At 36.9% G+C, this 25,960-nt stretch overlaps 1 protein-coding gene across 1 annotated transcript in view; it reads right to left on the reverse strand.

Annotated features, from left to right (window-relative positions):
• Positions 1-25,960, reverse strand: part of ROBO1 (roundabout guidance receptor 1) — a 744,575-nt gene that overhangs the window by 98,082 nt on the left and 620,533 nt on the right. Inside the window, exon 5 of the mRNA XM_013948595.2 lies at positions 16,353-16,510. Within this exon, the coding sequence (XP_013804049.2) occupies positions 16,353-16,510 (158 nt within the window). The remainder of the gene's footprint in view (positions 1-16,352; positions 16,511-25,960) is intronic.

Raw genomic sequence — 25,960 nt, forward strand, 5'->3', positions numbered from 1 at the left:
GAAATATTTGGTGGAATATAATACAAATATTTCTACTGTATTGCAGAACAATGCTTAAACTGTTGTTAAATTTCTGTATACTGAATTCTGAATACTGAAATTTTAGGTGAATCTGAAAATTCAATTAGATTCAAACTTTTTTCCAAGACTTACATGGACTAAAGGATAAACACTGTACTACAGATATTATTAGTGACACTTTCAAACATCTGTCTGAAGAGCAATCTGACATACAGACCATTCTGTGCATATAGTATTAAAATACTGCATATACTGTAGTTGCCTGTAATAATGTCTTATAGATTGATACAGGCTCAATCTGTTTGCACAGCAAGCTAATTGCATTGCAAGATTGCCGGAAAACATACCGCAGAGAAGGCAGTATGAGCTTATGATCCTAAAGGTTACTTTCCAACAAACCCTGAGGAGAGGTTCCTGCTGAAACTGCGGCATGGCCTTCTGCTGAGCCTGACATATTGGGAGCCCAAAGCAGCGGCTCAGTTTCTGGGACACGCGAGGAGGAGAAAATCAAAGCAGGAAGCGAGATTTAATGAGGTGCATGCTTTCCCCAGGAGTGGAAGACCAGAAACTTCTCAAGCGGGAATTTGAGTAAGTTGCACATATGGAATTCCAGCTGAAAGAACGTTTAGATGCTAAATTAGTCAGATATGCATGCAGATATTAAACTGGTTTAAAGTGTCATTTCCTTTACTATATGCTGTGATGATGTGGTTAAGTAAAAAAATACTTTTCCTTTTAAGAAAGCTCTTTTGCATCATTATCATCTACTGTTCAAAAGCTTCCAAAGGGAAAAGCCTATGGTATCATAGCTACCTGCAGTTAACATAGTTATTATGCTGATTTTTGTAAGCCTCCAGAGAAGTCTAAGAGAAGGAAAATGACATGACTCTAACTGAAAGCAATAAGCGATTTAAGGCTTGCTACCCAAAGTGTTGCGTTCAGAAAGATCAGAGAGAACAGAAAAGGATACAGCACTGTCCCATTAATATCTCACCTCTCCCAACTGAATATAAAGGGAGCATAGGGCAACTTATTGTACAGTCTAAATGCTGCAGGCAGTAACAGCTAGGTGTAACACCTAGAGGCCTATTTTAAAGATTGCGTTTTGTCGAAAGTAAGGAAAAAGAATGCAAAGGTATAATATAGGAGGCTATGTGTCGTTTGGAATTAAAAGTCATCTCTTCCATCAGTGGAAGCAAAAATTGGATTGGCATTGCCTACTATATCTGAAAAAATAGATCATATTAAAAATATTATCATATTATAAAACATTTCAGTGTTAGCTACTGTTAATTCTCTATTGAGAATATGTGAAAGTTACATGAAACAATGTAGGAGGGAGAATAAAATTGGTTTGATATCTATTCCTTTTATTATTTCATGAACATAAAACTGATGGGCATAACAGTACCCAGGAGCAGACTGGGCCAGTCAAATGGCATATTTGTTGTATCAGAGGAAATTCTTGACAAAAAGATGAAGTTAGCTTAGAGCACACTTATAGGGCATGATGCATTAAAATACTGAATGTTAATACACATTAGGAAACTCAGGGTCAACAGACATCTCTTTTATAAGAGTTGCCTTGACTAGGTATCAATCCCGAGAACAGCATTTGCAAATATAATTTTCTAGGTTGGTAGATCAAAACCCATTTTAATCATAACAGGCTAAGTATCCAAGCTGTTATCTAGGTAGGAAAAATTCAAATATAGAAAGTGCCACTAACATGTCAGTAGCTAGAATTTATTCCACAAAGCCAATACATAGTGATGTCCTTTGGTCTGTAACCATACACTGTTTTGCACTGCATAGCTGTGTAGTATTATAAGGAACACCACTAGTATGCAGCTGCTGATTTTCAAATGCAAAAGTAAAATGCTTCCTGAAATTTTAATTTTAGTTTATAATTATAAAATTGTTATTTTACTAATGCAGGAAAAACAGGGATGAAATGGTAAGTTTTTAAATTTCACACCTATTTTTACACAAATTAGAAAGAAACATAATTCAGTCTCAAAAATAAACAAAATATACTCCTACAAAACAACAGTAAGAGACTTGAGGCTTCTGTTTTAAGTTGTTTGAAACTGTCCAGGCTGATACAGGATAAAATGGACAGGTATCCTGAACACAGAAATGAACACTGCAAGTCGTAATGATGTGTTAACCTTGGTGACAGCCAAAACAGAAGGGTCAAAGGTTCAGCTGTCATCCCTGGGGATGATCCCCCCAGGGAAATCTGAGACTTACTGGTACTGCAGCATGGTAAAGCTGACACAGCAGTCTGAGATATGTATCTCTCAGAAAGATTAGGAGCTGCATTCTTTCTTGAAATTTATATTCATAACAGTATAAGAAATGGCATTTATTGAGATGGTTAATGTATGGAGAACGTGGTTCTCCACCTGCTGAAATCCTAAAGACAAATATTTTCACAGGTTACCTTCTATTTTCAAATCAGAAATAGCAAAGCAGGCCTGCAGGTTTATTTGCTGTGGTTATTCCATCTACTCCTAAACATTTTGCAAATATTAAAAGTTATTTCCCTGTGTTCTACTTAAAATGTCCAGATTGCTGACATAAAGTTTTATCCTCCCACTGCAAAATCTAGATTTCTTAGCTTCAAGAATAAAAGCTTCAAATTAGGTAATAATTTCTTAATATAATAGAAGACAAAGTTATAACTGTCACCTCCAGTTGGGCAATTCTTAATATTTAAGAATCAGAAATGCAGGAGATACCAGCTAAAAACATAACATTGAAATTCTTTTAGCAGAAGACTCATTAGGAAAAAAAATGAGAAGGAAAATGGAATATGTCCATAAAACTCCAGCTGATAAAAGGAAACTGTCTTAATGACAAACAAGCCAAAAGCAACAAACAGTGAAGTAGCAACAACAACAAAAAGATGAAGAACCTCAACTCATTTAGCACTTCAAAAAGGGACTTTTCACTTGTTTAAAATGATGCTATATGTTTTCATGGAAAGGGTGAAATATTAGTCCCAGTGAAGTCAACGGTAATATTCACACTGATTTCAGCAATGCCAGAATTTCACACTGAGAGTACAGGATGTGCACAAGCTGAATTTGCATAAAACGTCCTAATCATACAGTCTTTATGAATGCCAGTCTCCCATAGGAGTTATAAGCATGCAAAGTACCTACTACAAAGTCATTCCTAGTTTATTAGCAAACTTTTAAGATCACGGACTTCAAGGGACAATAACTTCAAAACCACTTTGACACTTCACCATACAATTTGTACAGAGAAGAAATGTTTTCTTTAGAATAAAATCTCAAAATACTTACACCTGGGCTAGATCCCACAAGCATTTATACAGTCACAAACATGTGGAGTGGTGCATGGTCTGGTGCATGGTATGTGAACGAAGATACTGTCTGCCGAAAAGAGCCTATTCATGATACAGGAGGTAAGGGCGCTTTGCACTTTGGCAAAGTGGCGCAATGCCACTTTGTTGTGATAGTGCCAGAGTGCTTTACAGGTATGAATGAATGAATTCACTCTCACAACTCATGAAATGCTGAACAAGAAGTACCAAACATTTTCATGGCTTGCTAAAAATCACATAGAAAGACTGCAGCAGCGGCACAAGGAATCTGCTCTGCTTAGCTTGTAGACTTTCTGCCTCAGGGCAATCTTTCCTTCACTGTACAATAATTTTCTCTCTCAGAAAATGTTTTGCAGTTCACTTTTGAAACCCTGTTGCAACTGATTTACACTCTTGTGGTAAAAACAGCGCATCTTTAATTCTATTCAATGTACAGGCCCAAGAGAGAAAAGCACCATTCATTCCTGCAATTTGGAATATCTACCATGAACTACACCATGACCCCAGTCAGATACTTGCAGCTTCTATGGTAACATTAGACACCGAACAAGCAACTTTTTTCTTACTTGATTTGTGTCAGGTTTTAAAAAAACTTGGAGACAAAAGCTCAACTGAACACCCGAGTTCAAAGCAGTCTGAAGAGCCAAAGAGCTACAGGTGAATCGGAAGAGCAAAATCTACAGAGTTGAAAATGGGGGGGAAAGGGGGAGCACGGGAAACAACATTATTATGTCAACACGTTTCTCTTTCAAAAATTCAGTATTCTGAATGGCATAACCACTTGGAGAAGTCATGATGGAAAAGTATTAAAAATTACGGTCAAAAGATCTCGAGTCACACATTTTTTGTTCAAGGAACCAAGCTTCAAATTTTGTGAGGGAAGGCAAAATTACATAAGCATACATCTCTATGGCTAATTTCAAAATTAAGTAAGTATATTCCACATAGTGCTAGAAAGATTTCAGGATCTACTTCAGGAGAGCATTTCACTTTCTCAAGTTTTATTTTTTAACCACATTATATTCCCTGGAAGTTTGTTTCTCTCTTAAACTTGTATGGAGGAGAAAAAAAAAAACTTTACTTTTTTCCCCCTTTATCTGAGTAATTTATTCTCCTTTATGCCTTCTCCTGCAGAACAAAGGGGCCCAGCAGAGGCAAGTAGGCAACCGTCAACAACAGCAAAGACAGAGGCAAAAGAAAATCTGTTGAGTTAGAAGAAAATTAGTATAATTAGATCCAAGTACAACTAATCGCCCAACTTCTGCTTTTAAAAAAGGACAATCTTTATGTGTCTATGTGCCAAACAGATTCTTGTTAGATAATGATTTTTGAGGAGGAAAAAAACCCCCCAATGAATTGCTAAATGCAGCAAAAATATTAGCAACAAATGACCTATAGCTAGATAAGGAACGAGAGTGGTTTGGGTTTTTTGTTTTTTTTTTTGTGAGGAGGGTAACCAGAAGAAGGCAGGCTTGGTCCTGCATAATATTACACAGGAGTCTGGAATAACACCCAGCAATGTGTATGTTAGTCCCACGCTATTGCACATGGTGAATATCTGAACTTGGCAGTAAGCAATTGTGAGTATATTATTACCTGGAGAGAGAGAAGTACTCTGTTGGGTTGAGGAAACCCAAGAACTGAAAAATTATTATTTTTGTAGTGCTGTGATTTGGACTAGACTTTTCATATAACCAGAAGCATCACAGGAAATTTAGTAAGGCAAAACTATCCAAACAAAGTGAAATAAGCAAAAATGAAGTTGACAGAACTTTCAAAAAGTAGACCAAAAAAATCAAAGCAAACCAAACAAGAAGCTCTAATCACTTACATCTGTTCAAGGCTCCAAAAATGGGCACTGTTCTTCTCCACTATTTTTATTCTACATTTTTCTTTTGATTATGAGAACATAATATTTGCAAACTCAGCACACAGATTGTTGAGGTTTTATTAAACATGCTTTTAGAGTTAGTGTCATTTTTACTTTACAAAACCAATTCTTAAAAAAAGCATGATAAACAATAAAGTCTCAGTTAGCAGTTATCCGATATTTAGATTTTAAGTGACAACATGTGGTTGCTGCTGTGTGTGAGAGACTAGGAATAACAAAAATGCCAAAAACAATCACATTTATAATGTCCACTAGAGACTTTCAAGAACAAAAATGTACTTTTTTCCCCCCAAAAGTAGAGGGTTTCAGTGTTTGGAAAACGGAACCAGTGAGGAGTTGGGTCGATTCACTTCACTAATACAGACTTGCCACAAATAATCCACTGATTTCGGTGATAGTTGCCTGTTAAAAGGTCTTTCACTCTGCATCAATAGAAATATTTTCTGTCTACAAATACAAAGTAGGTGTTTACTTAAGCTATTCTCTGGACTTGGACTTCTGCTTCAAAGGCTCACAGGTCCAGGAATATAGACCAAAGAACATGGGAAGATCGGAAAGTGTCTAGTGCTATTTTACACATTTGATATGCAGGGATACTAAATCCCATGTCTGCTGGACTGAAGTCTACCCTAGCCATGCTTTGTGTCTGTACATGCTGCGCATGCTCCACGGCGTCTGTCCTAAGTGTACCTGTGGTAGACCTAGAGCGTCAGATTCAGTCTGTCGGGGCATGTTCATCTGCTCAGCAGATCTGACATGTCGGGCACCAGATCTGCTGGGCACTGCCTACACTTTCATGCTCTGGACAACATGAGAAATAATAAAGATGGAAGGAACAAGTCATTCAAACTGAGCACTGCATGTTAAGCTGTTTCCAGGGACCAAAAAGTAGGACTATGTAAATGAAAGCAGTACAAGGTCCATGTAAGAGTATCTTTCTATAGCTCCAAAACGCACACATTCTGGTAACAGAACATGGATAGACTCTAGAAAGTAAGGAATCAGGATTGCTTATTTTCCCTTTTTTTATTTGCTTAATACAACTTGTAACACAAAGAAATGACTAGCATTCAGTGCAACAGCTCATTGTGCTTCGTGACAGTATAATGTTTCCTGTATACTTGATACATTTTTTTTCCAGGATGTGATTCAACACTTTAGTTTTAGCTTAAAGGGCTCTTAGAAGTTTGATTCTTCAAATATTGCTTTGTCTCTCATTGCTTTTGCTCATGATTTGGAATCAAAGAAGGCACACAGCACAGCAGTCGCAAAGAGGCTGGGAAGAACAGTCTCTCCAAAAATGGATTTTTGACTCAGAGAAGGATGTCCACACTATACATTTTGGATTTCCATATAGCTGATGAGAGGAGGGCAGGAGAAGAAATAACTTTCTAAAACTGATTTTCATCTTTATTGTGCATAATGCAAGCAAAGTCTGCTTTCCTGACTGCTTAAAAAAAGCCAAGCAAACACAAATGTTTCTTTTTCATTAAGAGAATAAAATGAATGAAGAAACAATTTCCCTCCTACATCCTTCTTTCATCTCCCTTACTCATCCCCCCCAAAACAACAACTAGAGTATCAGCTAAACAAAACAAAGGACTTGCTTTCTCAGCGTAATAAATCACCTTTGCTCCTGGCCACTCAAATCATAAAGCTCTGCATGCTCTGGATATCTCAAGTAACCTAGTCTGAGATAGCAGCCACCTGTTCTTCTTTTTCTTTGATTTTTTTTTAAGGAGGAGAAGCTTCCCAGACTCCACATCTATCATTTCAGATGGTCCCAGAGGTTCAAAACTCTCAATAAGCCATTTTAACAAGAAAATCCTCATAGTCTTACGTCTAGGCCAGTGGAAGTCTCAAAACTCAGATATCTAACACATATCCTATTTGCTGCAGGCATTTATTTTCTTTTATTATCTAGGTCATCAGTTCACGACCAGGGACAAAAGAAATCCATGGAGAGTTTTGACTCAGTCAAGGAGCTTTCAAATTCCTTTAAGTCAGCAGAGCATCTGCAACAGAACTTCATTCTTTTTTGCTTTATTTTCATATTTAAATGTAGAAATCATTGTAAAATAAAGTTGAACATAGAAAAATGCATACTTATTTCACACAAAGGAGTACCTTCTATTGCTGCTGGGTCAAACAATACAGAAAAACCATAATTATATATGTCTTCATGCCTAACACATTTTAAACGGCAAGAAAAAAAATAAAATAGCTGAAGCAATGGGCACCACTGATGCAAAAGGAACATTTTTGTGTGAAAGTGATGAGAAAACAGAAGGGATAGCAACTCTTAGCTGTAGGGAGAAAATGATTTTCTGACACTGGGATCAGCAGTAACTTGGTTTAAAATGCCAGCTATGAAATGACCACAATCAGCCTTCTAATCTAACATGAATTATGATGAATTTCTATTTCAGTAGTTTCAGTTTGTCTCTCTAAGTCTCATAACCTTGCACAGCAGGTTACGTTATTACATGGCATATCTTTGCAAACACAAGGAGGTCAGTTTGGCCCTAAATGAAAAATCGAGTCTCTGTGAAACCCAGCACACGCCTAACTGGACCTGCCACCCTCCCCAGTCTGCAGACGTTTGATATTTGCCCATTTGCCACCCTGCATCATGATGCTCCCTCCCATTCCAATGAATCCACCCAGCAACATTATCCTTTGGAGATGTCTATTGAAAAGAGGTGACTTTGGTTATTCTCTACCAATGTTCAGTTTCCCAGAGACTGGTTCATTAGCCTTCTCCTCTGTTTTCTTCTGTGTAGATTCTTCTACAGTATGTACTGTCACTGTGCCCCAGGGCACAGCCTGCCATGTCTTACACTTTATCCAACAACCTTGCATAGAGGGTGGGTGAAGCTCAGGGTTAAAAATGAATCGTTTAAACTAATTAGAACAACTTCTGGCATTGAGTATGACTCATAAGCACTTCAGACTAGCTGGCTAACTGGCGTTTTCTTGCAGCAAGCACATCACACCAATGAAGAAAGTGGCTTGCCCTCCAAAGAAGTATTAGAGACAGTTGAGTGTAAGATGCTATTGAGAAGGAAGGGAAAGTCCACACGGGCGTTTTCAGGACATTTGCATTGGCTTGGAGCATGAACACTGCAAGCCAATGCAAGCTGCTTTTGCCTTTACGCTCAGCACAGCAGAGGCTGTGTGGCCATATTAGTACAATACCGTGCCTGAGTGATCCAGCCTGTCTCTCAGCAGGGCTTATTAGCTCAGGCTCGGCGCCACATTAACCGCTGCCATATGGCTTCTGGTCGATTCAAACAGCAAACTGAATGAGCTCACATCTGCCTGACAAAGTCTGCATAGCTTTGCTCTTTAAAATGGCAAACCTGCAAAGAGCTGCGAGGGGAGAATCTAGTAATAGGTTGGGATTTTCAATCCACGTTTACCTCAGTGCTTGTAATAAGCAGGAGCTGTCACTATTAACAGCTGGGCTCAGGACTGGACACTACTCATGAATGAGTAAGAGGTGAAAAGTTTTGTCTCAAAGAGCTGAGTGTAAAATAAGATGCGAGTATGACAGCCTCTACATGGAGTGGAGGAGGAGAAAGAGGACAACGAACAGGAATAGAACATTTTGGGTTCAAAATTTTCTCTTATTCTTTTGTTAATAAGTCAATTATCCTTTAATGGTACTCAGGCTATTAGAATTAGTCAGATTTTTTCAGTTTTCCAAGGGTCTTCTGTAGAGGAGGGTAATGTTTTTAGGGCTCAGTTACAAACAAACAAACAAAAACACTCACAATGCACAAAACTAATTGAACTACTAAAACAATGCAACTAATGCTAGCCATAAAGATTAACGTACCAGTGAAAAGGGCTCAGATATCGCTGTGATAATATAAAAGTGACATGGCAAGTAACAGCGTGGCAGAAGATACCATCAGAACCCTTTGCCTAAATGCTGGAGCAGTGGTGATGCAGATGTGAAGAAACCAGAGTGGTTTAGACACAGGAGTGACGAAGCAGGCATGCAGGGAGGACTGAGGAGGAAGGCAAGAAATTTGACCTGAGGATAATGCAGGAGACAACAGAAGGACATGTCATGGTCCGAACAGCCAACAGGGAAGACTGGCCAGTAGACATATTTTGAATGATTTGCATGTGCTAAAGAATCTGAAGAGTAAAGAGAATCCAGCAAGAGTGAGAGGGACCCTGAAATAAAGCTTTAAGAGGGAACACAGAAAAAAAATGTCACATTTTGGAAAAATTCAGAGCAAGAAACATCAGGACTTAGAAACATTCTCATCATCCTCTGGGATAGCTATGCGGTTCCAAATTCTTTTTGACAATCTTTTACATTTTTTTCCCCTTTGGGTGCCAAGTTAACTCACAGCAGCTCCAACTGTGTTGCCAGAGGAAGCAATATTAATAACAGAAGAAATATAAATCATTAACAAAACCTGCCCTTGATCCTTGAGGAAGCCAGCAATGGAGGGATCAGCAAAAGGAGGAAAGAGAAAGGTAGAGCAGGGAGTCAAACCTCTCAGGAAGTGAGAAAAAGAGAGACAGAAGGGAGAAAAAGGACTGGGAAGAAAGGAAATTGCTGGGGGGACCAAATACATATTGGGAATCAGATGAAAAAATATACTTCTCTTTCTAACTCTCCTGGGGCTTATAGGAAATTGCTGCCTGCCCTTTAATCTGCTCCAAAAAAGAAAAACAATTAAAATGAAATAAAACACTTAACTGTAGTTACTTGGCCCCCTACCCTACTGCTTTCTGTGCTGTGCACCCAGTTCATGATCTTGTGTGCAGTTCTGCACAGGATAGACTACATTATCCTAGGAGCAAGCATTACATTTTCTACTAGAATATACATTCCTTTTATATAAAGCTAAAATATGTATTTTGGGGAGCTGTAGAAAAAAGATTAAGAAATTGATTAAAAAAAAAAAAAAAAAAGAGGAGGCCCAGAAAAAAGAAGTGAGAAAGGGAGGAGAAAGACATCAGGATAAACACCTTGAATGAACTGAGAGGGCATCATAACAGTACTACAGAACATAGCTTTATGGCAGGAACATGGCTGTTTTAAAGAGTTGAGAGCATTATTCCTGACAAAAAACAAACTCTACTCCATCAAATTTTCCTTCCTTTTTCTTGATTCACCTACCCTCTGCAATTTTTCCCACGGTAATTTATCTTTTAAAGGAAAGGGACCTTTCGTGGATAGGGAATTAATTTCTGCTTTTTCCACTGTTCCCTCCAATCAAAACAATCCTTTTTTTTAACTGATATGCATAGTAATTTCTTCGATTCCTTTTTTATTTCTTGTTATGACTGAAATGATGTTGGAATCACGTATGTACTTTTAAACCTGTCAAAGCACAATGAGGCTGTGAATGGCCTCCACCAATAAGAATGAACCAAGTTCTTTTTGGTAATTCATTAACAAAAAATGTGGGGCAAATAAATAAAATGTTTTCCTGTGGATGATAGCTCTAAGGAGGTGCTCCTGTCACAGAAGAAGATCAGAGGCTTTATTTTTGCATATTGTCAAAAACATTTTCATCACTCTGTTGTGTAAAAATAGCACTGTGCGAGACACAACGACTGCTTCATATTTTTGACGTGCTATTTAAGGGCCAGGATAAGAAACAGGAATCAGGAATTCAAGTTACAACTTATCTAAAATAAGAGTGTAAGCCATTCAGAACTGTTGATGTCACAAGACAGCCACACAAAAAAGGAATGAAAACCTGTATGCATTATTCATCTTGTAACTTTGATCTTAAAAGCTAAGAATCTTGAACAAGGAAAGATAAATGGCTTCTCAAGGTTTTGCTTTTAAAAATCAAATGATGATGATTCAGGATAAATGATAGGTAAGACTTAATATGAAAGGGGGAAAAATTGCAATCACAGTACTGCACCAAAGTTCCAATGCGAGAGCTTTGCTTTTTGTATTCAATTACAAAGGGTTTCTTTTTTTGGTGCCACCATCCTTTTTCATGTATATGTAAAAGATTTTACCTATTAAAAATTCATGTTCAGTATGCACAGTTCCTTTCTTCTACCACCCGCACCATTACTTCATATGAACAATTAAGCCACATGCAGAAGCAGGGGCTACGGCTGGGCAAGGGGCAGGAACAGAGGCTCTGAAACTCTGACTTCTAATCCTGGCTCAGACATGGGGCTGCTCTGGAGCTTTTGCAAGATACATATACATTCTCCCACAGGGCAAGTATTGATAATTACAGGTGCTCTGACTGCACTGTGATCTTTTAAGTTTTCATTTATTAAGTAGGCATTGCCCCTAAAACATGAAACAAATTGAGAGAGTTTCAAAAGCGCATGTAAGTTCCTCTGTCTAGATGAGACATCCACAATCTCCTCTTTGAACCCTCTGAGCTCCTGAGAGTCTGTAATTTTTGCCAGTCTTTGCCTGAAGATATGCCCAGAGGTGCCACCATCTCGGTTAAGTTCCTGACGTCAGCATCTCCTGCACAAGCAGTCGCATTTGGGATTCACAAAGAAGGCGAAGCAGCAACAAAGTTCCTTAAGGGAGGCTCCGAGCAAATCTCACACTGACAGACAACACTGCCTGAATTACAGATCATAGAACAGCAGCCATTTACATTAAAATACTGCCGAAGGAAGAGTGCCTTTACATTACAGCATGGAGCAGGAGGTTTTGCTTATCTGAGCTTCCACATTATTACCTCCACACAAGCAGTTAGCACCAAACAGATGATGGAGCGGGGCTAGAAAGGCAGGAGAAAAAGGCTACGTGGATGGAGGGATAGGTTGCGAGACAGAGGTGGAGAATGAGGCACACGTTTCATCATAGTGGTGTGTGGTAGGAAAGCAGCAGGGACACCATTTGGAAAGCAGTGGGAGGTTTTGAGGTGTAACAGGAAGATGGCAGTAAACAGAGGCACACTTTCTGTAGGTGTTCATGGGCTTACAAGCAACCTGCCCCCACTGCAATTGCTGTCAAAACCCAAGCAAGTCATTGCTAATGGCATGCATAGCTACTGATGCTCCTGCCAACTGTATCTAGACAAAATAAGTCTGGAAAGACCCAACCCAGAGATTAGAGCAGTCAGCAGAAACTGGAAGACTGATTCCATTTCCTCCTTAACCTAAGGGAATTCAAACTCACAGCTTTCCCCTCGAGGTAAGTGCCTTAAACACTCAGCTATGTACTAACAGAACTGGGCTGCCAGACTGATGGGGTTGGGAGCATGCCCATTCCTGGTGAGGATACCGAGAACCCCGGAGTCCTAGCCTAGATCCTTGCTCCCAGGAATTTATGGGACTACGAATTTGATCTGGGCAAGGCAACAATTGCAAATGCACAAACAACTCGGAGGTCTGGAACAGGATGAGGAAATTCCCTGCTTCAGTGCGTTACTGTCTCTTTCATTCATAGTCAAGATCTTTTATTTCTTTTCACCACAGTGGCTCAAGCTTCAAGAGGAGAGTTGCACGGCCTCTCCTATAGCAGATTTTTTTCAGAAAATTGGAAAATACATTTTATTTTTTAAATGTAAGAAGGAGAAATTAGTTCTATTCACTGGATTGCACTGGAGTACTCCCTTTCAGCTATATACGCTGTAAGGAGGGATTCTTGAGTCTACAATGATCCCCAGAGAAAAATTAACTAGATGTGCACAGAATCTCACCACTTTGGCTCCGGCCTCATGATAACTGTTTCTCAGTTCAACAAAATTAAGTTAAAGATAAGCATTTGTCTCACACGCATGACTCTCATTCCTGCTTCATTTGCAATACATGGAGAGGGAATAACCACATCTACAAGCAAGTGTTTTCATACTGTGGTGCAAAGAATACACATAAGAAAAAACATGTTTTGTTCCAACACACTGAGAAAACTGTTTATAGACAATACATTCAAGAGCAAGGAGAAAAAAATGTTTTGACAATGATTCTTCATCAGATGCACCCAGTGGAAATGTATACAGGGAACAGCCTACAGTGAGCCTGACTTGTGCTAAAACTGAGGAGTATTGGGGAGTTACACTCAAAGAGAATGTCTGCTTCTGTAATCCAGCACAGATAGCTATGTGCCCCTACTCCTACTTTCATTTCATATTTGTTCCATTCACTACTGTTTATAACCTGAAAGACACAGAAACCTATTTCTCTTCAAAGTACATTTATTTGCGCTACAAATGGACCAAAACTATGCAAAGGCTACTTTGATTTTTATTATCTCACCTACATAAACATATCAATTTCCTTAACCCTACCAGGACAAAATAATATTTTCTTTTTATTGCATTCCAGAGGAAGTTGTGCCTTAACTTGGATCTTATTTAACTGCTATTTATCTCAATCTCTTGGTTCAAACTTTGTGTCAGGAACCAAGCTACCACCTCTGTTTCTCTGGCACCCTTAACACTCAGTCTGTAAAGCCCAATTCTGTTGACTCCAAGATTAACATTGTTATTATCCAGGAGAAAAAAAGCTTCCAAATAATTACAAGAAGGTTCCTTCATGGACATACCCTCTTTTTGCAGAATTTATAGATATGAATCAGAAAAGAAGTGTCAAGCATCATCCCTTATTGCAAAACAAGTACAATCTTAAAGCTTATTTGAAATCTCTTGTCAGAATAAAAAATGTATTAAAAGTTTCAAACAGTCTTTGACACTCACAGATCTCTTAAAATGGCAATGAGTCAAAGATGAACAAGTTTTTAAGAATGAAAACAACTAGAAATGCTTAAAAGTGGAGCCACTACAAATATTTCCATTGATAATATGCCCACTGGTATTACATATGTATGACGCACTGCCACATATATTTTGCCATTTTCTTATCTGGTAACTTCATGGCTTAAAAAGAAGAAGGTAACTCTTGTAAATTACGTTACCTGAAATTTAGCCTTACTGATGTGAATGAGAATTTTGCCATCCATTTTAGTGGATCTATGCATTCACTTTAAATATATGCACAAATGAAAAAACATTCCGAAAAAAAAGGGTTGATTTCATGGAAAAAAGAAGCATCTGTCACTTAAAAGCTGACAGCTTCATTCTTATGTCAGTTATTGCACTGATTTAATTCTTACGTTCCTATTGTTAAACTGAAATGGAAATGATCTAAAAAAGATTGTAAATAGAAATGCAATAATTCTAAGTCAGGTTTCCACACTAATACATTTTGCCCATCTGTCTTTTAGTGCCTTGCCCATTCCAGGTCCCAGTCTCCCCTCGTCTCCCAGCCACTAGCAAGAAAATACAGATGGTTACTGCGAAGTTGCTAAGACACACATCTGAATGCATATTTATCCGTTTGGCAAGATCCTGCTACAGCTGTAAGTCAATGCAAATCTGCATTACAATGTAGCTTTAATCTCTCGTCTGTGTGAGAAAGTGGCCATGATATTAATAGTGCTATTTAAGACAATGCCAGGCAAATATGACATAAATTAATGCAGTCGAGCTAGCTATCTCAGCACTGTTAATTTACACCTCTGAACACGAACACTCATCTCGGCATGTGAAACAAGTGTATCTCTACACCTACATCAAAACTCATTTCCATTTGTTTGTTTTTGGAAGCAGAAACTGATAACACAAAAAAACTCCAGCAGATGTCATGCTGAAAGAATAGAAGGTAGGTGAGTATCTTATATAATCACCAGAAAACAAAACCAAAATGAGCGGCTTTATTCCATCATTAGCACAGTTTTAATAAAGTACAGGTGGTGATGCCAATCCGCAATAGTTGCTTTTGTTCTGGGCATGTCTTTGTTCTGACAGCTGGGAGAGGAGCAGTTTTAATGCACAACAAAGAAAAGGTACTGCACTACAGGACACCTGAAATTCCTTCAAGAGAATGAAGTATAGCAATAGAAAATGCAAGTGTAGAAGGCATTTCTTGAAGAAAAAAGTAGTGCTGGAATCTTCTGTTTATCTCAAGTCAATTGACTTGTAACAGTAGAAGGGAAATTTGAAAAGAAAATTGCAAAGGTTTTTTTTTGTATGATTGGAGGTATTTCGTTAATAGCCAGCAATCAGTACAGGTTCTATAGGATACTTAAAAATTTAAATGTATGTGTATGCCACAAGTGCGGGGTGCCTGAGCTTTGTCTTGTTTGTAAGAAATGAATGAAACAAGGCAGTTTAAATCTCCAACAGAAGTTGTAGTTTTTTACCTATGTTGCTGGGTTTTAAGTTTTCTTCCATTACAAATTTCCTCATTTCAGCATATCATTAAGGTATAAAGTGTATATGCCTCTGATCTTCCTTTATGCTAGTGTATTACCAACAGGATCCTATATGGTGTGTACTTTCAGATGATACAGTTTCCCACCATAGGGAAAGATGCTTTGGATTACCATTTTGGCAGCATATAAATGATTTTTGAACTCCTTATTCATTTCCATTTCTACAAGCCTTTTAGGCTCAATAGCTTATTGTTTTACATGTCAAAAACTAAAAGAATGATAGTTTTCTGATTTGAGAAGTTGCTTCTTCCATACTCTTGAATAATTGTGCACTGCACTCAGCAAGCTACAGATACAAATGAATATGACAACACTTCTAATAAGAAAATACTTCAGTTTGAGAGACTAGGATAAGCCACTTTCTCTCTAAAGAAATGCAGCTATATCCCAAAAGCCTTACTATCCTTTCTAATCCATTGCACAACTTTACTGCACTGATTCTTTTAGAAGAAATTACAAAAAAGTCTCACCTAGGCTACTGATGGTTCCTCTTTCCAAATAAAGAAGGCAGATTATGTAGCTTGCAGAAATTTGTAAGTGGATAAAATGGTAGAAAATTACAAGACAATGAATGAATTTCATTTTCAAAAGCTTCTAATTCCTTTAAGGAAGAGGAAAAATATAGGTTTTGCACAGTTCTCATCAACAAATATAAATGCATAGCTTGCAATGAGATAGTGTAAGACTGAAGGACACATTACTAGCTAAATGCAAATTAGCATTGCCTCCAAGGCAAAGAAAGGATCGAGCTCCAGCATGGCTGGAGGCTTGCATGCTCAAGAAACTAATAATTTTAGATTAGCTCATTTTGCCGCTAAACTTTTTCAACAATGCCTTTTTATACTTACTGTAATTCTTTCATCTTTGTCATCTAGAGGGGTCCCATCTTTCTTCCATGATATCGTGGGTTCTGGGTGACCTCTTGGGGGCTGACATTCCATCACAGCAGGCTCCCCCACGGCTACCATTACATCTGATGGATTTTGTCTGAAGTCATCTCGCAGAACTGAAAGAGTGAAGAAAATGAAGTCAAAAATTACCCAGCAGTACACCAACAGGACAGCAGTGTTTTGGCCTTTAACAACTCCTTTTATCATGTTTTTAATTAAATTAATGAACAATTCAATTAATAAATTCCATTGGGCATCTGAGGATGAGCTCTAATGTTTCCATAGAGTAACAAAAAAAAAACGTTTATCCTATCATTTGTATTTAACATCCAAGATAGTAGCAAAGTGACTTTAACAGTGACAGAAATGAAAAGCTGACAAGGACATAGGAGTGTTTGCAATGAATAACTGCTTTAATACATGTACCTGGCATAACTTCTGCCTAGTGCATAAGGACTCCAATCACAGCTGAAGGATATGAAATGCCATCTGTAATGTTGAAAGTCACTTGGGGAAAAGCATCACAGAGATTGCTTTCTACCGCTCTTTTTCCAAGGCACAAGGTCAGCCTGCTAGTAGCTCAGAGGTTTATGGTTAAGGATTGGCCACTGGCCATACGAATTGCATCTATCTCTGTATTTAGGGCAAAGATGGACAAACTAGCTAAAATTCCCAGCTCTGAGATGACATTATAAGGAGGACAAATATCAGTGCAGCCTAAGCCAAACTACTTTTTCCAATTTGTCTTTTGTGTCTTTTCTAGGAAAAAAAAAAAAAAACTTTCACAATTCCTGGGAGTCACTACTTTATCTGATACAGGACCACATCCTTCATTTGGTAGAAGTCAATTTTATGACCTTTTCAAAGAAGGAAATATTTTTATTGTGGCATCGCTACTAGAATTTGTTCTCATCATTTGGCCAAGCCTAGGCCTAGGAGACTCTCTTTCCATCCACTGAGTCCTTTCATAGCTGTGTGATTATTTTTCTTTTTGGGGAGGAGGAGAGACATCATACTGTGCTCAGCAGACCATTACACAGGGCAACAGTTTAACAGAATAATGGCATTCCTGAATCTTGCCAAGTAAGTGGCATTAGGTTTAATCTAAAAATAAATAACTCAAATGATAGCACATATAAAATTTTAGACCTCTCCACTGCTGTTACTCCATCCACACTGAACAAAGTGTATGGTTATGGAAAAGTACATTAGAACCAAAGAACTCTTATGGTTTTGACTAAGCTATGGGTCATTCTTGCTACCTGCAACAATCTTGTGTCAATACGAAATAGTGCCAAGAATCTGCAGCAAAAAATATGTCCCAAGAGCCATGGACCTCAGATACATGTCCATTCATTACTGAACAGTGGTTTGATTGTTAATATTGTTTCAAAGCTAGGTGTGATTTATTGTTAGACATTAAGGAATGTAGGTGAGCTTACAGATTGGCAGGTGGGGCACTCTAGCTGCTAAGACCTTTCAAAATGGTCTGAAGGCAAATAGGGCATCTGCCTTGGGACAGAGGGAAATATCTTTCTTGCACCTACTTTCTGCTATGCTGTATAATCTAAAAGGAAAAGGGGAGCAAAAAGGACTTTCAGTTCTTTGACTGTTTTTCTATTCTTTCTTCTCAAATATGTCTACTTCACATTCTACTACCCTATGATTCAGTGGTTACAACGACACGCATATGTGTTCAGCTATGTTCATTATAATATACAATAGGAAAATTTCAAGATTAAAGTGTAAAAGTGTAAATGGGAATCAAAAGCAATAAATACAGAATATTTTACCACTGCTGTAGAAACAGGATGTAACTTCTGTAAGTACTAAAGAATATTTGAGTACCAAGACTACTGAAGTATATTCCAGATGTTACCAAATGTCTTCTGAAAACAGCAACCCTCTTCCATACTGAAGCACTGACATTTCAAATACTTTAGCTTAATAATCAAACTTTTTGAATGTCCTGGAATCAGTAGATGCTGATGCACTGAAAGAGGATAATCAGGGGTAAAACTGCTCTAACACTTTAACAATGTAAACTACTACAAGAGAATGTTAAGATTTAAGGAAGAAGAAATCATAGAATGGTTTAGGTCAGAAGGGACCTCTGGAGGTCATCTAGTCTATAACAATGAAATGTTGTTGCATGAACATGTTCTCTTGTCTCAAACAGACCTTGTCTAGAAAGCTTATTTCAAAAATAAATTTGGTGCACCTATTGTCTGGTGTAATAAGATTTGAGAAAGCATGCTCCATCTAAGAGCAAAGAAATTCTCTCTATAAAGTGCAAATAATATGGGTATTTTCCTTGTACGGACTAGGGAAAATTGACAGTTTTAAACAATAAAATTCATCCAGGTAACATCTAGGTGAAATATGTTTTCAGAAAGAGGGACTATGTCATTTTTAGTTATCCAGAAAGGCAAGCCAAAAGACAGATCAATCCCTTAGCTTCCCTTCTGCTTTCAACAAAACTTCAGTAAGTTCACCTTACTTACTCTTACAGCTTCTTTACTACATTATCCTAACTATTGATGAAACAGAACAGAAAACACCAAAATACTTTGGTTATGGAAGCATTAAAATAGCTACATACACACACTGAAAGTCTAATGCTTATATTCAATATGGTATTAATAATAGGATGTGAATTTTTTTGTTTCTAAGTAACCCCCAAGCCATCCAGATACAATAAAATGAGTACTATAAGGCACTGGGCTGACACTGCTTCTGTTGAAGTCAAAGAATTTTTTTCTATTTACTTTAATAGAGACTGGATCTGGCCTGGAACCACCGGTCATATTATTACTTTTTTTTTTCCACTTCTTCAAACTACAGAACATAAAAGAAACTGCAACAAAAGTTGCACCAAGTTACTAAAAAAAACCCATACATCCAGTTCCCAGTGCCAATAACACATGAAAGTGTAGAAGAGTTTATTTGCTACACCAAAGTTCTATTACAACATAATAAAAGGGCTGTTTAGCCCATGAATAAGCAGCCTCTTATTACTGCTGAAGATTATATCACTTGGATAAAGCTAAGAGATATATAAAAAGAAGTGACATAAAGTTTTAAAAAAATCAAGTGAAATGATCTTAACAAAGCATAAGTGCTTTTCAAGTCTCTAAGACCTCATAAATCTAAGAAGAAAACCTTTCAGATAGCACCTCGGATGGCTTTTAGCACCTTTGAAGCAACAAAGAAGTCCAGTACTTGCCTAATAAAAGCAAATTACTTTAGTAATTTCTACACTTGTTAGTCTTAGATCAGCTTTACAAGCATAGTACCTTGTCTGTAAACCAAGACCTCTCACAAATTAACTGATTCATAATAAAATGTCTTAGGAGAACATCAAAGGTCCAAGCCACAGATACATCAAAATATATATTTTTTCCATTTACTATGAATTATTTTGGCTCTAACATTACATAATGAAAAGCTAACAAAATGTAATCCATTAGAGATTACTCCACAGATAGTGGTCATGTAATTATTTTTGCAGCTGTAAAGTAGATGCATGCTCTGGTTTTTGCCTTAGGCCCTGGCAATCTTGTATAAAGTTATAAATTTAAAATTTTCTTCACTTAGTGAAAAAAGGCAATTTTTCTTTTCTATCCTTCACAGTCAAGGTTCATTGTAAATTGAGAAAACATTTCCTTTTGAAGACATATTAGAAGTATACTTTGAAATCCAGTATAGTTTGTGCTTTCAGTTACCAAGGGTCAAATTTCACCATGTGCATCTCATTTTCAACATATAGGTAGTTGGAATGAAAATGGACAAAGCAAGAGGATGCTTTTTAGAAATCCAGTGTAGAATCTTGGTATATATATCTATATCTATTTATCTATATATATTAAATCTACATTTCTGAAACACCGTGAATAGGTTTTTTAACATTTTATTCTAACATTTTATAAAACACAACAAATAATGATCATAATTATTGTCATTACACAGCTAGAACAATAATGATGTCCCTTGCACAGCTGAACAACTCCTCTGTGATCTCACTGTGTGAAGTCCAAACTCCTATGCTTGTGCAGAATATACTTTCATGCTATGCTTGTTGAATTAATCCATCAAGTTCAAGAGCAACCTTGGTAAGTCTACTTTAAAGTCAACTACTCATACAACCACTTAAAATCTTGCACTTTTCAATGAATGAAGCAATTACACTTCCCCCATAATCTCTCCCAGAGCAAAAAGGAATTAGTAATCGCTTGAGGACAAATTTTTATTGACAAGCAACATAAATAGACAGCATTTTTGCACAAATCCTAAACAGCCCTTTCCAATATGCAGCACCCGGGGGGGGGGGGGTGTTTTTTTTTTTTGCTGATGTTCTTCACTTGCTAACATGAAATAGAGTAGGGAGTCATTACTAGGTGAAACAGCAACTATATTTAAAGATTCAGATATAAAGACGCTGTACAAAGGTGCAATCAGAAGGAATGAAAACAGTGTCCAGACAATGAAAGAAGAGCGTAGCTTTTCTAAAATTTTATACAGCCAAATGTCACTACTACTAGCTAATATAGCTCTACTACTAGTAATATGATAGTCCAAAATGATACGCTAAACCCCCAAATGGTCTTCGCTCCCCTAGCGGTGGCTATTTGATTCATACGTTAGTCACCTGGAAGTCATGGATAACCCAAGAGCAAGCAGTGTTTACTGGTGGGTTTACTGCATCTTCAATGGCATGTTTAAGCTTTGTCTTGTAATGGACCACAGTGAGAAACGTACCCTTGTGTTTAATACTTAATTTTGACTTAATCTCATTGAAAACACAATCCATAAACATGTGTGACGGTAACTGTCAGGTAGGCAGTTTTTGCATATACACATTGAAGACATTTAAAAAAGATTACTGCTAAAGGTTATCATTATATAATTGTGCTCTAGTTTAAAGAAAGTAAAGATAAACAAAGCACAGCACAAGAAAAACAAACCAGCCAGAAAGCTCTAGTCAGAAAGCCAAAAGAGCGAATTTGTAAGGAACACGCTAATTACCATCATACATTGTATACAGGGGGATATCATGCCTTACCAGGTGGTACCATTTAAGAACTGGAAATTAGAAAATCTCCCCAAAATTTTGATTATAGGTTTTACATTCTACTCAGACTGGCTAGACACTGCACACTAAATAATTCAAAGCAGTGCCCCAAAATACGTGCAGGATCCCTAATCAATGAAGATACTACAGCCATGGTCACCTGATAATACAGAATACCTTTGGAATAGGCTGTAAAGGCAGCGAGGATGTTGAGGGTGCGGTTTCATGATCAGATGAAGGTAACCTTAATCCATTCCAATTCTTCTAAAAGAGACTGTCCAGACTTGCTTCTTGCTAACCTTCTTGCATTGCCATTGACAAATCTTGCCATTTTGCAAGGCTAGTTGTTCATCAGATGAGCAGAGATTAGTGAGCAAAAGTATCTCACAATTAGAAAACAAAGGAGATCCCAACAATTTCCGTTCTTTCAAGATGAAGATAATTAAAATGTTTCTTTGTTTTGCAGCACATGCCTCAATCTTCTTTCAAATTCTGACTCTATGCATCATAATTTTATGTTCCTGATTGCCATGTTTCTACTCTGATTATTTGGGAATCATAGGGAAACTTAATGTGGAGAATATTTCTTCAATGAAAAAAGTAGAAGAAATCATCATTCCTACAGTGCTTTAAAAAAGAACCAGTTCTCAGCTAATGAGCAAGTTTTCTCACATCAAACAAAAATGTGCTAACAACAAACTGCGTGCTAAGCTAAGTAATACAGCCTAATTGTCCTCTGCCCTGCCTTTTGGCCAATTCCTTAAAAAATATGCAATAGACTAATTTTTTAGATATTCACCAATTCTATTATTTTAATTCCTGTAAAGGTATAGGAATTGTTTCAGTGCTTCCATTTCTGTCCTCAACAAAGCAAAAGAAAATTTCATCTGACTAATAAAATACAAGGAACAAAACAACAGAAACAAACACTTCATAGGAAAATGCTATAAAATTTGGAAAAATTTATTGGATCCAGGAAGTTAAATAAATATTCTATGCTCAAAATCCCATGAACACATAATCAAATAGACACTAATTATTTTTAGTCAGAATTGAGCTATTACTCAACAGCAAATCAGTTCCTGTAATTTAGGACCAGCAATGATCCCTTTCCCCCCTACCTACTGAACTTTTTCTACTTCTAATTTAGTGAGACACAGCAGACATTTTTGACATTGAAATATACTGTGAAACCATTATGTCAGTTGAAACAGTGCTTCTAACCAGGTGCTGAATTTTAATCACAGCTCACTTAAGCGTTAGCCAGAACTATGTTATCCTGTTTAAAGACTTTGCTGGGATAAAATTTATACCGATGCCAGAATATAACTTTTCTTAATACATGTATGTCACTAATAAGGTAGTGTTATGGCCCTTAATTAAGTTCAAAAAGAACAAAAAATGCACACATGGTCAGATTAAAGACAAGGTATGTTTTGCCAAAATTTATTTTGGACCATATTAAACTCTTTAAGAATGTTATCTGGTTTGACCAAAAACTTGATCATTTCAAAATTAGAAGTATCCTGTTCTGAAGACAGCCCCCAAAAGTTTCCATCCAGCTGTATAAAGTTAAAGGAAAAACTGGTTTCCTGAAAAAACTGATTTATTTTCCTTTCTGAAGACATTAAAAACACTGAATTATCCATTGACAATAACTACAGTGCACAGTTATTAAAATGGAACAGAAGGAAAATGGCTATAAATAGAAAGAATTTTTAAGGACAATTATGACCTAACAAGGTCACTCACATAATACAGGCAATAAGGTTAGGCAGTGACTGAGCCCAGCAATACACAATTGCATGTTTCAAAGAATGTCTACTCTTTTACTAAGCCTCCAACAGATTAGGGAGTCATTTCATTTTGAGCAACCTGTCTAGTGGCTCACTACTTTCATCATTTTCTTTTCACATTTTTTTCCTCATTTGAAGCTTTTTCACCTCAGCTACTGGAAACTGTTACTCCTTTGTGAGCTGAACTAAAGAGCCTTCTAAAGGCAGGCAGATATCAATCAGTTCAGTATCTAGATGTCAAATCTTCTTTAAGGCTTCTCTGAACTTCAAAACTACTGAAATACTGGGCAGGTGACCTGATAGTTTAACCTCTCTAACACAGCCAGCCCTTCTCAGGATTTCCCTGGTGATACAGTCTGGGAAGTTACATTCAGTAGGTTGCCAGATACACGTGACTGCTTGTTGTAAAGAGACTGATCATAAGAGATCACCATCACTTAACATCATCACAGTATAGATCAATTGCAAATGTTCAGCCAGACATTTATGGCGATAGATTCAAGGGAATGTACTTGTGTAGTGTTGACTTGTTCTGCTTTAAACTCTGCCCTTTAGTAAGCGTCACTACCTCAAAGCCTGAGGAAATTAAAGTATTTTAAAAACAAGTGATATTATTTGCTTGGTATTCAAATGTATTAATATGAACTCATGTTGATAACCTTGTCTTGAATCTTCACAGCTATGATCAGAGCATCATATATATTTGTATTTCAAAATCTCCTTTCAAGCTTAAAAAAGCAAAGTTAAAAGAAACAACCACAAAAATTCTGTATTTTTTCTACTCTACCACGACTGAGACCAACTAATTTAGTTTAAACAGCTGGTTCATAAAAAACTTCCTCTACGACGTCACCATAGAAGAAATAGTACGGTTAACGAATGCAAGAAGAAATTGTAAAAGATCTTTTATTTTCTTTCTAAATTGATGTTGAACAAACCTAAGATCTGTCTTTTATTATTATTATGTTCTTTCTCTTCCTAGGCTTTCATATAACATTTGATGCTTGATTTTTAAACTTTCATTTACACCGTTTTAAAAATTTTAGTAGACATTATAATAGGCATACCAAAAGACAACTTATTTTCTAAAATACCAGTAGCTTTTGAAGTCTCTTCAATAATTGATGGTGTGTTTCCATGTACTGTACTATTTAGGCTTATTTATTTATTATTTCTGTGTGCAGGTGGTAGGAAAAGAATGGTTCTAGATCTTGTATTGCTACTCACTTCAGAAGTGTACCTACAAAAGAATTATTGAACAAAACAGCCCATATATGAAATAGTAACAGCTCATGGCCTAACATACTGAAGTCCTTGTTCTAATTAGTTCTTAGCTCTAATTAGTTCTTAGCTCTAAGTTACTTAATACTGTATTGAATCAAAAGAATCACAATTGGATGCTCTCCTTGAATCTGCGGTCAATTGTACTTCACACAGAAACCCTCTTATTTCAATCTATAACACAAATAAACCACAGTCAACTTTTTCAGTATCTAGTAGAATTACAGGATTTACATATCTTAGCCAGATTTTTAGAGTAATTGCTAATTTTGGGTACCTCAAATTTAAAGCACATTAAATGGGACCAATTTTCCAAAAAATGGCTTTTTTTTTTTAAATCAAAATCCTTAAACAGGACTCAGAAAAATTCTAAATAGAGGTATCCAAAATCACTAGCCTTTAGATGTTTACTTGTACTAATCCGTTGGCATTATATTATAGAAGTCTACCAAACACAGTTCAGCTGCTTTTTATCCCAAAAAACATATCATATGTGAGAAATATTTGTTAGTCTTCTATTTAAAAACTAACAATTATATTTCAGCTCTCAGTAAAGTGGGAAACAGAACCTTGTAACTCAGAGCTGCATCATGTAGTACAATGATAAATCAGACAAATGCATACTACCAGTAACTTAAATTTCTTCTGCATGTATTATTAGTGAGAAACAGCAGCATTATTTAACTTGAATGAATGATAATGATATGAATGAATTAAAGAGTGAATGGTACACATAGAATGCTTTGAATAATTCTGGGAAGAAAAGTTCAGAAAACCTGTATTCCTGTTCCCTGCCATAGCCAAACAGAGTTTCAAGCAATGGAAAACTGCCTGTTTTCATTCAATGTGCAGACCCAATAAATATTTTACTGAACCTGGTACTATAAGCTTCTATAAGACTGCTGAAGATTAAAGTTGTCAAGGACAGGCATTAAGTTCATGAAAGTACACTTTACAAAGTTATGTAACTTAGTACTAACAATATTAGCATTGCCTAGCTGGTAACAACAGCAAAGAGCACTGGTGGACAAAGCAATTAGGAAACGCAGCCTTGTTTTAGTGCTCATTAACAGAGATACAATCAAGAACCAGTTGAAATAAGAGTTAAATATAGGCATTAGACGTATGAAACAGCAGCAGCCTCACTGGCTTATGAAATTGGATCACACTTTTAAAACATTAAGTACTGCCTCAATTACTGTAACCTTTAAGTTGCTTTAAAATGTATTTTCTCCAAAGAGTAATGTTTTTTGATTGATTGTTTTTATACAGCACCACTAAATTGGTATATTAATACCTACCGAAGGTTAATAGTTACCTCCTCTGGAAAAAGTGTCATTCCCTATTATATTTAGCAACACACGTTAGTGAATATAACACCTGCATGTTTCTATTCTATTAATGTTGGAAAAAATCAA

This window comes from Apteryx mantelli, chromosome 1 (assembly GCF_036417845.1).
Source record: "Apteryx mantelli isolate bAptMan1 chromosome 1, bAptMan1.hap1, whole genome shotgun sequence".
In the NCBI taxonomy this organism is placed as follows: domain Eukaryota; kingdom Metazoa; phylum Chordata; class Aves; order Apterygiformes; family Apterygidae; genus Apteryx; species Apteryx mantelli.